Source organism: Oxyura jamaicensis, chromosome 7, assembly GCF_011077185.1.
Source record: "Oxyura jamaicensis isolate SHBP4307 breed ruddy duck chromosome 7, BPBGC_Ojam_1.0, whole genome shotgun sequence".
Taxonomy (NCBI): Eukaryota; Metazoa; Chordata; class Aves; order Anseriformes; family Anatidae; genus Oxyura; species Oxyura jamaicensis.
In genome coordinates this window covers 35,308,130-35,324,739 of record NC_048899.1, presented here as the reverse complement: position 1 = coordinate 35,324,739, position 16,610 = coordinate 35,308,130, and the positions used below count along the sequence as shown (strand labels likewise).

At 38.7% G+C, this 16,610-nt stretch overlaps 1 protein-coding gene across 4 annotated transcripts in view; it reads right to left on the bottom strand.

Moving 5' to 3' along the window:
* The window catches only part of ARHGAP15 (Rho GTPase activating protein 15), a 332,778-nt gene that overhangs the window by 276,507 nt on the left and 39,661 nt on the right, over window positions 1-16,610 (bottom strand). For all 4 annotated transcript variants that reach the window (XM_035331541.1, XM_035331544.1, XM_035331542.1 and 1 more), the window contains 2 exons: window positions 7,693-7,767; window positions 3,918-3,979 (listed from right to left, as the gene is read on the bottom strand). In XM_035331541.1, coding sequence (XP_035187432.1) covers window positions 3,918-3,979; window positions 7,693-7,767 — 137 coding nt within the window. The remainder of the gene's footprint in view (window positions 1-3,917; window positions 3,980-7,692; window positions 7,768-16,610) is intronic.

Below are 16,610 nucleotides of genomic sequence, written 5' to 3'. Positions count from 1 at the left end.
CATGCTAAGTGAGGAGCAGCAGAGCGCTGCCCCGGCCTCCGGTTGCTCTGACCCCGTGCTGCTCCAGCTAGGCCCCAGACAGGTGGCTGGGACCTGGGGCCTCTGCCTGGGCAGGGGGACGTGGCTGCTTTCCCCTTTGTAGGAGCAACAAGTATTGAGGCTGAGCACATATCCCAGAGACAGGACCCTGACACGAGTGGCCACACAGATGGCACAGCCAAAGGCCCCATGCCCATCCACCTCACGGGCCTCCCACTTGCCAGCTGGCCCAGCCTGGGTTGCAGCGATCACAGGCTTGTCCCTCTCACACACGCTGCAATCAAAAGTCCCCCAGTGCCCCCAGCATGGAACCCCAGTCCTCCTCATGCAACAGCCCAGGCGGTCCTTAGGACCCCACTGGCTCCAGTAGCTGGCACCCAGTCCACTCACACCAGTCCCAACCAGCAGCTGGTGCTCGGGGCTGAAAATCTGTAGGACCCCTTCAGATCCAAAGAGCTGCTGCCCCTCCAGCTACTGACACTGGGACCCCACTGGTTCCAGCCGCTGGCACCACAGCCCACAGGCCTACACCCCCAGCCTGGCTCCTGCAGCTGGCACCCATTTCACTCACACACATACACAGGTCATGCCAGGAGCTGGCACATAGTCTTTCTGCACACATACACATGGAAGAGTGAGCTGAGAAAACATTTAATGAGAAAATATAAGAAGGTCAGACAGACAGTGATGATCAGCCACAGAGCTTGGCCAGAGAAGCATACTGACTGGACATGTTTTACATGCGACCGACCCTTTTATATGCTTTTCTAGAATTGTACCTAGAATCATAAAATATTCCAAGTTGGAAGGGAACCACAAGGATCACTTAGTCTACTTATCCCCCTTCTTCGTTCCTTCTGTTTGCACTTTTCCTCCAATCCCCTGTGGGTTTACAGAGCTCTGCATTTTCTTGTACCCTCCCAGGCTTGGGCCTCTTGGTTTACATCTTGTTACCTAGATCTTGCTGCATGGTGCACCTGTAGTTTGACACCCCCTCAATCAGCATGACTTTCTTATTATTGTCATGTCTGGGTCTCAGCATTTTGCTTATTGTCCTCCCTTCTTTAATCATTCTGATCCCAAGATCCTCACTTGGGCAACTTGCTTGAATCAACACTCCAAGATGCAGTTTCTTCCCTGATCAATTAGTACAAATGAACAAACGACCTTTTTTTACTTTTTTTTTTTTTCCTAGTCATTGTCTCTTAGAAGTACTGAAACAGATGACCTTGTTGGAATAAACATGTCTTCATCAGACTCGGTTGCCATCAACCCCTCCCTTTCTTATTACCCCTAGTTGCATTGGAAAAGGTCCTTGACCTTGACCTTACAGGAGAAAACACTCCTTCTACATAACCTTACAAAGTATAGAAAAAAAAAAAAAGTAAGATGTTTTATCTAAGCTTCATTCTGAATCTTAAGGGGTGAATACTTTAATTCCATCAGGGATAAGGAAATTAAGAGAATAATAAGAGAATGCATCTGAATTCACCACAGTATCTGTAAGGATATTTTTTCCCTAAACTCAAGTTCCCTGGTCCTTTTAAACTACAGTTGTTACATTTAAAAAATGACATTTTGAAATCAAAACTTCATTACTTTTGTAACCTAGAAATAAAAGTTATAAAACTAGACAACCTTTTTATCCGATTATGCATACAGTCATTAATTAGATCTAAAAGAAACAAACAAAAAAATGCCATAGTGTGTTGGTTTCTGTATGGGTGGGAGCACTGTATTTCGTTGGATACATGCAGTGACCTGAAGTTAAACTCTTTAGAAAAAGTCCATTCACAATATTTTAGTTTTTGCCATGTGGCAGCAAGATTGTTCAAGAAGTCACCTCCGGTCAATGAACAGCAAGTTTAGGTAAGTGAAAGAAGGGGTCAGATAAAACATGCATGAAGTAGGTAAGTCACTGCTAGCCATGCTTGGTCTGTATAAATACTAGTATACAGAGAAGACTCAGCTGGAATCAACAGGCATATTGCATGAATCCATCTATTACTGTGACATTAAAATTATTGTTGAAACAGAGTCAGACAGCTCCTGAAATATGAAATCCGACCATGCGGATGCTGAAACGCATCCAACGCGAGAGCTGTTGGTGCATTTGCATTCTGTCAAACGGACACCTGATGGCAGCACATTATAGCTTCAGTGGTGCTCACGATTTCTCAGGCTATTCAAAAACATAAGACCATTCAGTATTTAAAAGCACGAGTGGCCGAGCTAGGCTGCCTCTTCCCTGTGCCCACAGTGAGCCAGTGTGCAAGGGAAAGCCATGGGGATGCTTTGCACTAAAGTTCCCCATATGAACTGGCTCTTGCCAGGAAGATGAAACCCCTTCCCAGTCTGGGCACATTCAGAGATCGTGCCCAGCCTATGTGGACCCTGCTGAAGCTTTGGCCAGTGCTCCAAGAGGGGAACAGAGTAATACTGGCTTCAATGCCTTTTCCAAACATCCAAGTGAAAACCAGTCTCTGATGCACTGCCAGCTGCAGGGTACCCAGCTATAGAAGATTCAGCCAAGTGTGGACAATGTTCTAGTTTCAAGTGAAATTCTGGACTAGGTTACATCCAGACTACTTTTTCAATTTTTTTTTTTTTTTTTTTCTAGGTTCCTTACTGTTTAACACTATGTAGGTATGACAGCTTATTTCTCCAGGCAGAAAACGTAATGTTTCACATTAATCTCTCATTCCCATTGGTAATGTACAGTACTTGTCACATCATTGCTGCCACTTTACAGGTATCTAGACTCAGCAAATTATAGCAAGTCCTTCCCTTATATCTAATATTCACATTGCTTTCAGCAGAAATAGTGTTAAGTGAGTAAGTGCTGACTGCTTTTGATAATCTTGCCTACACATCCCTGTGGCAATCACCACAAGGCAGGTTCCTATCCTTGACCCCTCAAACACTCACTCAGCACCAAAAATTTTCCCACTGGAAAAGGTATTATTGGTTTGTGTGGTACCTTACAGCTGTCCCTAATGTGCATATAACATATAATGTAGAGGCTAATGTAGAGGCTCGTATCCTGGGGTGCATCAAGAATGGCATCGCTAGTAGGTCAAGGGAGGTGATTGTCCCGCTCTACTCTGCGCTGGTGCGGCCTCACCTCGAGTACTGTGTGCAGTTCTGGGCACCACAGTATAAAAAGGACATGAAACTGTTGGAGAGTGTCCAGAGGAGGGCTACGAAGATGGTGAAAGGCCTGGAGGGGAAGACGTACGAGGAACGGCTGAGGTCACTGGGCCTGTTCAGCCTGGAGAAGAGGAGGCTGAGGGGAGACCTCATCGCAGTCTACAACTTCCTCGTAAGGGGTTGTCAAGAGGCAGGAGACCTTTTCTCCATTAACACTAGTGACAGGACCCACGGGAACGGGGTTAAGCTGAGGCAGGGGAAATTTAGGCTGGACGTCAGGAGGGGGTTCTTCAGAGAGAGGGTGGTTGCACACTGGAACAGGCTCCCCAGGGAAGTGGTCACTGCACCGAGCCTGTCTGAATTTAAAAAGAGATTGGACTGTGAACTTAGGCACATGGTCTGAACTTTTGGGTAGACCTGTGCGGTGTCGAGAGTTGGACTTGATGATCCTTAAGGGTCCCTTCCAACTCAGGATATTCTATTCTATTCTATTCTAACATAAGCACACACTCATTGCCTGCAATCAACCTGTTAGCTGCTGTTGCTTGCTTTCTGGGACTGTAAAACTCCAAAAGCTGATCATAAATTGGATTAATATTTAAAAAAAAAAAAAAAAACAAAAAAAACATCATTTAAGCTATAAGCTGCTATAATATCTATATATGCTTATAATTCAGAGTGGATATGTGTTTACAATGGATAAGTTCTATAATATTCACGTATAATACCTTAATTTCTTGCCACCGTCTGCTATTTTAGCTTTTAGAAGATATCCTTCTTTCTCCACTACCTACAAGAAAAAAAAAATCATAACCACATCACTTATTCAGATGAATGTATACATTTAGTCAGTACATGCATAAGAGTCCGCACCTGGCTAATCTAGTATGGGGACATTTTATCATTAATTCTCAGTTTAGTCACCTATTTTTTTCCTGTAGCAGTCAGTTCTTTTGTAAATATGCAAACAACATTTAAAGTCAATTAGTACGCATAATTAACCTGGAAAAAAGCCCATAATAATACTCTATTTGTTGAGTTAGCAGAAACTTATATTAATGCAATTAAAGTTTCTAGCTATAAGTAAAAAATAAATTAATTTAAAATGTATTTTAAGTAAATTATGTCATTTCATATACTGAGTTGCAGAAGTTCATGTTTCCTTAAGAGCTATGAAGGGCACACTATTTTTGTGAAAACCTCTTGATCCTTATAGTCTAAAGAGAATCCTGTTTAGGGGTAACCAATGTCAGAGCCACGGCAAGTCTGTGTATAACAGGAAAAGTCACATTGCCTTCGTAGGTGCCACATTTTGCTTTGAGTCAATACTAAATCAAGGCTCATGCAAGATGCTAGAAGGCATCATGCTTTTAAGTGGTGCTGTCTTTCAGATGAGCTATGGTATTGAGGCTCTCACCCCTCGCAGCCCTTAAAAGGTCACACGTCACTGGAGTGCATGCATCCATGTGCGGGGAAAACTTGTCTTCAACTTTCCAGCTGAACTAAATGATCTCATGCTATAAATGCAGAAAACCAAATTGAGCGGTTTGTCAGTTCTCGGCATACAATCTGAAACTGGAATTATAAACAAAGGAAAGCACAGCTGTGACGTGCTTTTTCCAAAACACGTCCAGAAAGGCAAAGCCCTTAGCTATTACCTACACAAAGCAGTATGTAATATTGGCAATCTGATACCACCTTCACAGATCCCCTACTCTGCTGCTGTTACTGAAACCTGCCCCCTTTGCTGTGGTGTCAAAACAGGATACAGACTCTGCTGATATACATGAGGCTGCAGCATCAGATTGCATGGCATCAGTGTTGCTTTTGAGTTTTGGAATATTAGAAGTGAATCCTAGGCTTGGTCTTTGTTTGTGTTTCTCCCTTTCAATTTGTGGTCCTCCGAAGTTCTGGACATACTTTTCTTAGGCCAGCAGGAATAAGGGACACCAGGTCAGATGTATGGTTCTGCGTGATCTGTCAAAACAATCCTTATGAAGCTGTGATATTGGATTTGGGATTTTGGGGGAGACTATGTAAATTCATATCAAGAAAGAATAAAGGGGGGAAAAAAGGGGGGATCTTCAACTAGCCCCACTGACCTGGCATTAGATCATCATATCTCATTACCTAAGGAAGTCCCAGCTGTGTCAGTAAAGGAAAAAGAGAACGCACGGACACCTCAGTGTTTCAAAAAGCACCATCGTCATTCAGGCTGGTCTTGTTTTCCCTGAAACACTGCTGAGTCAGTGCCTGACTGGGACATTAGGAATTCCACATCAATTTTGACACAATATGATTTTGCAACAATTTCAATAGACTTTTTGCAAAGCTATTAAATGGCAGTAAAACAGGTTTTGACATGCAACATAAGGATTTTTAAATCAAACATGTCTGTTATTTTAAATTATATGAAATAGCATTATATTAACAGTGTTTAACTATTGCCATAGATTTTGTCTGTTACTTATATGTAAAATATAATGAAATATGTACTGTGTACTTATCTGTTTGTACCTATGAGGAAGTCAGTGGACACTGATTTAGGTGACACTCAAATGTGTACATGGAGATTAGCATGTGCATTTTCTATAATTTGTACTTATCTCATGCAAATTCCTGTCATGCATATCATTGCCATAGAAAACCCAGGAAGTATATAGGGATTATTGTGCAGAGTCATGGCACTATTTATCTAGTGATGGATGGGTGAATTATTAGAGCTAAAATAAGACTTAATTCCCAACTCCACCTACTTTTTTTTTATTATTTTTATTTTTTTTTAAATCAAACTTACTTTACATCTTTGGAAATTTTTCTTTCCTTTCTAACCCTTCATTTTCGTAGCATAAAACTGGTGTTTGGCCAGGGCCAGGGATGCCAAATAACATATGAGAAAGGTTATTCCTTTAATATTTCTATCCATCTGGAAACAGAAATTGGGAGGAGCATTGGCTAACCATTCAAGCTGTTGATTGCTTCTCTGAATCAGACCCAAAAATCTCATCCTTTCAAAGTTTACCAACACCCTTCCCAGACTGTTATTTTAACCAATCCAAAACTAAAGGCAAATGTGATTTTCAACATTGGATTTGAATTACCTCTGTTCTCACATTTTGGAAAGTTAAAAATTGGATATGTTTCCAGATGAAAATGTTGCTGTTTAGTCATATTTTCCTCCAGAATAGCAAATCCAGTAACAAGTGTTGGGCATATAAAATATCCTACATTAAATTATGTAGCTCAAATCCATCCTTTGTTCTAAATTAAACACCTCAAAACTAAAGAGCTAGAAATACAAGATACTCATGAGACCTCTCAGGTTAAACAAAGTAACTTTACATATATTGGTTTTATGGAATTAGTGTAGGTGCTGTCTCTAAGAAAATAAGGGTCTTCATTATTTTGGTAACGTATACAGAGTTCTCTGTAATTAGCATACAGAGTATTTATGGAATTATAAAACAACTTTACCACTAAGACAAATAAAAAGATTTCAAGGATGGCACCAATATTTATATAAACTCTGTTCAGGAAGCTATATTTTCCTTGTTCAACATCTGTTAATAGCCCTTTTTCCTGTTGTACAGATTTTCTAGGAATTACTTCCAATACAGCTCAGGATCTACTTTCAATCCTTCTGCAAAGGGATGATATTAGATTAAAAAGAATACCAAATATATCTTAATGATATTCTCTGTTGTTTCTGTCTCAATAAATATCATCGTTTGCTGTTAAGCTGTTGCCCCTCCCTCCTTTCAACATGTGGAAGGTTGAGAAAATGACCCCAGACACCCTGCCTTGAAAGGATTAGAATAAAAATAAGGAAATGGAATATATATCATTTACTATTTAGAAAAAAAATATTAGAGCATATAGATTTAAATAAAGTTTCTATTTAAGTAAAATAAAACAACACTCACATGAACTTACAACATTAGGAACAATGTAAAAAATAGTAATTATCACTAAATCAAAAATAGGTTCCATAGTTTTCTTAATTAGAGAAACGACAAGCTTATGAACCTATCTAATCCTGATGAGTTCATATAAGTACTACTGATACGAACATTTCTTTGATTTAATTTAATAGTAATAATAAATAAAGCACTATCCATCTACACCTTTCCCCCAAATTCTTAGTGTCATTAATATTGTGTTAAATGTAATGTTCACTTTTATTTCTAAGGATTAATACTAGTATTAAAAACAGCTTCATATGGACAAAGACATGCTCACATTCCTTTATACTGAGTATTAATACTGATGAAATATCAATCTAGTACAACCAAGTTAACAGCAAAGTCAAGCCATACAAATTGCTTTGTATCTTCTATATTTTTTTTCTTTTTATTGATTAATCAAAGTCCCTCAAATCCCTTAACATCTTGAGGCATCCAAAGACTCGTGTATTTATTCTTTAGTAATGCTTGTGTAACATTTACATTAAAAACATTTAAAATAACAAGAGTGATTTATTAGTTCTATAGAGCAATTGCTTACCGTGTGGTCCTGTGTACTAATGATGTCTGCAAGCGTTAAGTTATGTTGGGAATGATTTCTTCTGTGACGATTTACCTAAAAAATAAATAAATATTTTAAAAGCAAGAATTTATTTTCCAAGAGGATTCAAATAGATACAGGTGAAGATGGACCAACAAATATAATTGGTGGGCATGTACTGGATGCAGTTTTGGAAAGTTTCTTTTATTACTGCTTTTCTGTGAAAACTTTTCAGTGTTCCCCTAAGCCCTGGATATCAGAAATACACAGCTACTAAACTAAAGATCTAAATGGGCTTCTTTGTGATGTGACATTAGCAAATTAAGCTAAAACTTAAGCAATAGATAAAAATCTTTTGAAATTAGGACTTTTTAAAAATACATCAAGAATCTCAACAGCTGTGTAACTGGTTAGATGTTTTTTATACCCATTTTACAGAAAAGAGAAAGATACTTATAACTTCAAGACCATCAAACAGGTTACTAAAGAATGTAGAGAATAAGCACCAAATATATCTGTTATGCTTTAATGTCTGTAAAGACTATTTCTAAACACTCCATGACTGGAAGGCAGCAGCAATATTGGGTTCTGATTCTCTAACTGTTCCCAAGGGCTAAGTCCTCGATTTCCTCAAGTTCCCTCTTTTCCAAGAGGAAGCCAGGATAACTATCTGTGACTCAACTCTACAAAATCACTAGACCCCATTAAACTATTAAGATTAAATAAAACATACATCACAAATCAAGGGTTTGGCAGAACTGAACAGCATTTTACAAATATGCAAAGAAAATGTCACCAAAAGGTATGTATATTTTTTTTTTTCCCAAAACTTTTACTGTTTAAATTTGGCATTACTCAAGAATAATATAATTTAGGGTCTAGATCCTGTAAAATCAGTGGTGTTCTCATCTCTTAACTGAGGTCAAAAAGCAAACAACAAAATATGGTTTTGACTAGTTTTCACTGTATTCATCATAATGCATTCTCTTTTTCTCTATTAAAAGAGAGTTAACTGAGAGTCATAATGTATTCTGTTTATATTTAACTGTCTGAATATAGAAAATGTTCTTAATTAATCCAGAGGGCCACGCTCAAAAAACAGTTAAACATATTATGATCCCATATTTTCTCTCCACACATTGCTTTCATGTTTATTTGTAAGCACTAACATTTTTAAGCCTTGAAATCTATATCCTAGATATTGCTCTACTCTCCTAGTCAGAGCTAATGAGCTTAATGAATTACCAGTTCTAAATTTAATACAAACATTTCAAAGAAAGAGATAAAACATTCTTCACAATTCAAAAGTTTCTCTGACCTATTTATGAAGAATATCACTTAACAATTTCATTAAGGGTGAGTAACAGCTGGTGACATGGCTGTGTCCTAAAGTGTTTTTCTCTCTTAATATTCTGCATCTTAAGCAATCGAGCTTTCATAAGAAATACTTTAGTTAGTGGCAGTACCTCCTTTGGGGAGAAAAAAAATGTCAGACCACATTTTCTGTATTTTGCGATCTTGTTTTCAGGAGTGTCATGTTCCTGTTTTATTAGCATGTGGGGTAAACAAGAATGATTTGCTGATGCTATTGAGAGAACTTCTAAGATTACAGTCTTTCCATTTAGATTTTGGATGGAACTTAATATTAATGCAAGCAGAGGCATGTATATAAATTCAAAATAAATTAATTCAATTCATCTTTTTCTTTATCTTTACTATCCAACAACTCAAAGTCCTATGGTGCTCAAGACATAACTAAACTATTCAGGTCTAGATCATAGAAAACATTTCTAACCCAGATCCCCCACTCTTATTTTTCGTTACCATACAGCAGAACATATTGCCAAATGATGCTTTCTGAAATATATTCTTCACTCAGCCAAATTAAATAACAAGACACTACTACTCCACAGCATCTATTTTCATCTATTTTAACATGTAGTTGCTATCTCCAGGAATTGTACTTGTCTACTGGGGGCCCTGTGCATCTTTGTGAAGTGTACAGCAGTGATCGGAGCTTTTGGTCTGGTCTTCAATTCAGTGTTCAGAGCATTAGCAAAAGAAATGCTCACATTTGATACATGCTAGAAATAATTCCGGAGGCACTAAGCCCATCCACAACCAAATGAAGAAGGGAGATAGTAAAATGTACTGTTTTAGTAGCACTAGCAAGTTATTCAAGGTAGTATAATAAAAACACAATAGAAAGATTTCCAGAAAATACAAGTGTAGAAAAAAGATTAAGTTCCAGGTATAGATGACATTATGTGCCAACCCCTTTGCTATCTGCAAAGCCAAAATGTTAAGGAAAACTTCATATATGCAATAAGAATTGGCCTCTTACCTGATCATTAATGTGATACTTTTGCAATTTTTCTAAAGTGGGGAATATTTCCCTTACAGGACAAAAATAAAAGAAATTCCTTTGTAGCCCAGGAGTGAGCAATGTAATTTCATGCAAGAAAGTCCTGGAGCTCCTACTGAAACAACCAAACACCACAGCTACATAAGCCAATCCATACGCAATCCATAAGCTACGTAAGCTCTCTTGAAAAAAAATAATATATATATACACACCTTATACATATATATATATATATATATATATATATATATATGTGGATAAAAATTGGAATTAATGGAAGCATCAAAGAAATTCTTACTAATTTCTACCAGCTTCTTAGTTTAGGAATTAAAGTTTTGAAAAACTGAATCAAAACAGCTTGAAAGAAATCAACAACAACATTCTTTAATAAGATGGATTTTATAAAATTAAATCAAGCCTTACACAAATTTGTTTATAAATATATTTCACAGATACTACTGAATGAGATATCTGTATCAGTTCTTTTATGTGAATATTCAGTCCAGTGTTAAAATGATCTTAGCCAGAGAGCCTGGGTAACAGTACTCACATTTCTCATAATTCTTCAGTTTTCCTTTATTTTTGGAAAAAAAAAAAAAGTAACAATTTTTAATGGTATATTTTTGAGTTGATTTCATTTGTTCCTGCAGTTTTTAATAAGTAGACCAAAAAGGAGATGTTTTGACAATTTTTTTCTCTCTATATCTCCATCTGATTACCCTAATAAACTAAAGCAAAACCTAAATAACAAGTGTCACAAGTCCTCTACCTCACCTCCCAGGGTATGATGAAAGGCAGAGATTTACAGGAGAAGTTTGTGAGATCCCTTTTTTGGGAAAGGCAGCTTATCAGCAGTTTTCTGATTTGATGAACATTCTTCAGTCAGCAACAATGTCACCTGCAGCATTAAAAATCCACTCTGCGAGTGCTTGCAAGTCTGTGGGCAAGTCTGGTTTTGTTAAATTCAGCCTCAGCAGCCCCCCCTTCACTTAGCTAAAGGGTATCCATCTCCTACCAGAGTTATTCCAGCATCTAAGCACTAATCCGTCATCATACTTCCTACAAAGGCAAAGCCTCCATTACATATGCCTGGTATCCCGGTGAGAAGGGACAACCATCTGACAAGTGCTATTTTAACATTAATGAAGTAATATACCATAACCTGATGTCCAATTTCATTTCTATGTTCCCATTTGTTCTTTAAATTCTCCCTCTTTTTGGGGGAATTCGTCACCACTAACTCATTGCTAGTCCCTTCAAATAGTGCAGCGTTGATTTAAAGAGAGACTTGGAGGACTGATTTGGATTTTATTTCCCATTACAAGCATATTTCTGACCTAATTCATCTAGTCACTGAGAAGCAGCATACTTCTTTCTGGTTTCAGCCAAACCTAACAAAACCAACCGACATTTCTCAAAAGGTCCAGGCAGACTGCTGCCATGCAGTCTATAGACAGCGAATTATTTCCTGAAACATCACTCTGAATTCACTTTTATCTCTAAATAATTAAGGTAATTGTAAGACCTTCCTAGGTGGTTTCCAAGGTTAGTGAATAAATTATTAGCCATAGATTATATACCCACAAATCAACCTGTCAACTCAGAAAACCATAGTTTTCTCAGTCACCTGGTGCAGCAGACCTCTGGGATGACATGTGCCTGTGGTTGTCTCCGTTGGCCACCCTACTTCTCCACCAAGAAGGTGGTTCTCATGGAAGTCTTTGTCAGAATTTTACCAGAAAATCACCACTTAGTTCACACTTTGGCCTTTCTTCTTAGACTTCTAACTATTGGTTTGTTTCATCTTACCCACACTGCAATCAACCATCATGGAGATTCTTTTACAAATACCCCCAAAAAGAGAGAAAGCCCCTACTGTCAAGAACTTGCTCCTGCATGTTGCTCGGCTCTGGACTTAATCCAGCAAAGCACTCTCCAATGCACTTAAGTGTTTCTCTGGATCAGAGCCAGAACACTCAATTCTTTATAGGATCGAACTTACTGGTGGCAGCTTGAAAGTTTGCAATAAAAGTACAAACTAGTCACATAAACTTTTGTGAAAACCATTCCCTCAAGAGAGAGGGAGGGGTGATACCTGATTTAGTGATGCCTGTGGTCATTTCGTTCCTCGTCACTCTGATATGGCAGTGACAGCTCATAATTGCTTAGATAGAGAAACTTAAAAATCTACTATAGCATTTCTTAATAGCCCCATCTCTTGAAAGACACCTTGACTATGGCAAGAGAACGGAAAATCTTGTAATACTTCACTCACTGCTGTGCTCCAAGCAATTTGTTTTAAAGAGCCAGTCTTAAGCAGTATGGCAGGTCCATCGTTATCTACAGAAATTATTTGGAAACAGCTCTGATAGGCATTGAGAAAACTCCATGAAGCTTCCCACTCAGAGATGCTCCTTTGTCATCTCATCAAGCTAGAGTTTTTGGCCCATCCTCAAGAAAAGGAGGCGGTCAGGAAACAGTGGGGGCAATCCCCTTCCCACCCGGCTCTCAGTGCCTTGCAGCCATGCAGTAGCTCAGCAGAAGACCCCATTCAGCCCCAGGGGAAGCTCCATGTCCCAGCAGCTCCCTGCCCACAGCTCTGGCCACCGGTGCTCCTGGCTTGCTCCGGAGCCCTCCCACCACTGTCTGCCAGAGGCTGACTTTAGAACCACAGGAGGAGTTTTTCTCCTTGCTTGTCCAAAGAGATTTCTTCAGAAGAAAAAGCAGTAGAGACTACAAGGCAGTATAACACGATGTTAGCATGCTCTGCTTTTTTTTTTTTTTTTTCTCCTGAGGCTTGCATGGAGATAGAGGCATAAAGTGCAGTTTCAGTCCTGTCCCCACCAGCCTTCCTTCCTCTCCCTCCCCACCCCCAAGTCCCCGAAATCTCATTACTACGCAGGTGACCGAATGCTTTCCTCAGAAATAGGAACTTGCATGGATGGAGCCTTTGTGCGCTGGCTACAGACCAGATAATCTCTCTATGCATCATTTAATAAGAAAACCACTTCACAGTCCTTACAGGCTTGAGTTTGTTACATATGACATGCTCTCAGCAGAATCTGCAGACTGAAGTCAGTGGGGAAAAAAAAAAAGAGAGAAAAGAAAAGCAGGATTGTGTTGCGTTCCCCCTGCATGTCTCCCTTTGAGCACACTGCCCTCTATATTCAGTTCAGATCTCCAGAGTCCGTGAAAATAATGATAATGGTTTTGCTTCCCTTGACCTCTTGCTCTCTTATAAATCAGAATCCTATAGACCTTTCCCACAGTGAGAGGGTCCTCCTTCGTACTGCAGCCTGTGAAGGTAGGTATTTTATATCAAGGCAATTTAATCACGTGGGAGTGCTCTCTGGCTTCTGAAGTCACTGTAGACAAGCACCACAGTGCTTCTCCCGTGGAAACATCTCAATTTATTCAGAGGCTTCATTCGTGAAATAGGAGAAAAATCATTATTCAGATTCTGGTTTAAATTTCAGCTGGTGTTAGGATGAACTTCGTAATCAGGGGATAAATTATTAATTTGATTACAAAGCATGGTCTGTTTGAAACTATATCACCTACTTCCCCCAAATTTTTGGAGGGATACTCCAAATTTGGGGTACCCAATTAGTGCTAATATTTTAACCCCAAGGGTAACCCTGCAGGAGGCACTAGGTATTTTTCTCCATTAATGGCTTGCTATTTCCCAGGAGCAGATTTTCTCTAAAGTGGGAGCCCCTTTGTTCCTCTCTAGCTATTCAAATGGACTTTGAAATTTGTCCAATTGATCCTTGCTTTGAGGGAGTCCCAGCTGATGTCGTTGGCTTCATTTGTAGCCTTTTCAGGAGTAGGAGATCTGCCAAAATCATATCTGGAAGAGGAGAGAGCTACAAAAGGTTCTTACCACCTATATAACTCAAAGAAATCCTAAGGCTGCTCTAAACGTGACTGCAGATTGCTCAGATTCGTGTACCTGGGGATCAAAGCCTGACAAGGGACCAACAGCTGCAGTGCATCTAATCCTAAGGTTTTCTGACTGGAAATCGGACTGGAACCTGGTATCAAAGCTTCAATATGCTTTAATTGTATTAAATACAATAGTCATTGATTCAAGAAAAGAGCATTTAAAGCAAAGCTTTTTATACATTTGCACTAGCCTTTTCTGTTACAGCCTATAATATGTAACAAATACAGCAACGTGCACACTGTGACAGCATTCATCCAGCCACACACAAATCAATATATTTCATAATATATATTTAAGTTCCCTATTCATATTTTTCTATACACAATGTAGTTGTTACTTTTGGTCCTCCATTTTATTAGAATATATTAATCTTAACTACTGCAGGTGCTTTGCTAAAATTGCAGATGATAGAGGAAATAAGGAGTGAAAACAGCAGGAGCAAAAATGCAATAGACATCAGTATTTCAGTGTTCTTTGCCTCTGACATTTGCATCTGCAAAAATGTGTTCTTTGATGTTATGTCCATAAAAGGTAAAAGTCAAAGTTAATCTATCATTTTTCTCTGCCTGTATTATCTTTTCACATCCCCTTTAGATCTTAGAAAAATAAAGACAGAAAATGTGGGAACTTGGCTAAGACAGCAACTGTGTCAACAACTCTGACCTGAAACTGCACCCCAGAATAGTATTCTCAGGGCAGAGGTGCAAGCAAAAAAAAAATCATTACAGCTTGCTAGTGCAAGTGTGCAAAAACAACCAGAAGAATTGCCTTTACAAAATCACATCCAGCACATACATTACAAACAAAATGCACTCCAAAGCTCGGTCTCTCCTGAAAGGACCGTCTCAACAGAAAGAGCATAATTAACATTGATGTCACACTCCTGTAAGTCATCAGTTACTATATTCCATATGAATGCCTTTGTATAAAATTCTGTTAATATTCCTAGACAAATGCACAGTCCTGCCTAGTAGGCTCTACTTTAGTGCTCGTCTTTATCCTGCCTGCCTAATTCTTTCTCTCAGATTTAAACAAGCCAAAAACTCACCTTATGCTACTGCAGAAGAAATTTTTATTTTTGAAGGTTAATCCAACTCAGCAGGATTTAGGGATGGCACTTTTGCTTGGTCGTAGGCATGTTGGCTCAGGCCAGACAGCTGTTTGGACATTCTCCACTGGGAATCTTGCCCTCAACACCCACAGTTGATGCACATACATGGTCTACTGGCTGCCTACTTCCATGCCCATCTGTTCACATGGCATGGTGCCCACTCACAAGTTCGCTGGATCCTTGCCCTTAGTGTGTAGATGCCAGGCAATGATGGGCTTAGATGGGCAGCCTGCAAAATACTGAAAGTGATCATTTTTTTCCTGTAGGAAGTCCTTCCTCTGCGATAGCACTGAAGCATGGACACCACATGCTACCCTACACTTAATAACACCTGTGGACGTATACGTGCCAGAAATAGGAAGGCTGGGGTGGGGGGAGAAGTGTACTGAGGGGGATCAGGGGGGTAAAAGAAGGAGGAAAAAAAAAAAAAAAAAGGAATGATATGATGAAATTGCATGGATTCCTGTCTAAGAATTGTTCTACATTGCAAATGGCAGTGGAAGGATACCCAAGCTAACTCGAAACAAACTGGTTCAAGCATCAGAGGAGCATAGCCATGGCCACAGGAGCCATAGCACAGCCCAGTTTACACTGCTTCCAATACCAACTTAGTTTAAATCTACCTTAGGCACCACACGTCCCAGTAGCTACAGTACATAAAAATCTGAGATGGGTCATAATGAAAGCAGTAAGAGCCAAATCAGATCTGTCTAAAACTGTTCATCAATGCACATCCCATATATACTCTACAATATAAAACATTCTGCAGAAGTCATTGGCACCAGTTAAGGTGCATAGTAAAAAAAAAAAAAAAAAGTCATCTCAATGAAGATCCATTTTAATTCGTGTCATTGCCCTGACAAATAACTGAGCAAACCCTACTCGTTATCAAGTCGCTCTTTTTAATAAAAATTAGTAGCAATGAAAAGTTTGTCTTTGTTGTTTTGGGGGTGGGGAAAGGTCCAAAAGCCAACCTTCTTGAAGAAGTTTTAATATTACTATTTTGTCCTAAAATTAGAATATCTTTTAGAATATTTTTTAGATATTTAGAATATCTTTTAGAAAATTAGAATATCTTTTTCTTCCCTAAGTTTGATTAACAGTAAATCAACACTTTACGATTTTATTATTTTAAATAGTAATCTGTCTAACAAATTAATATTTTTGTTAATTGTCTTAGAAGAATATGCTTTATTAACATCTTAACTGAAGTTTATTTGAATAACCTTTAAGTACTTGTAAAACCTATGTAGTTTTTAATAGACTATTTATACCTCTAGCTGCCCTTCATACACTGTAGGAGAGTCATCAGAAAAGTTGCATACTATAGTTTCTGGTCTTTTACTAGATAACACTTTCTAAAGGAAGAAGAAAATCAAAGAGATCCAAGCAGCAAATATTTCTAATGGAGCCTTCCAGGATGCCCAGTTTCTGCCAACACTGGCGAGTAAACTATCACACTTACAAACACTCATGGAAAATTAATAAAATGAGTT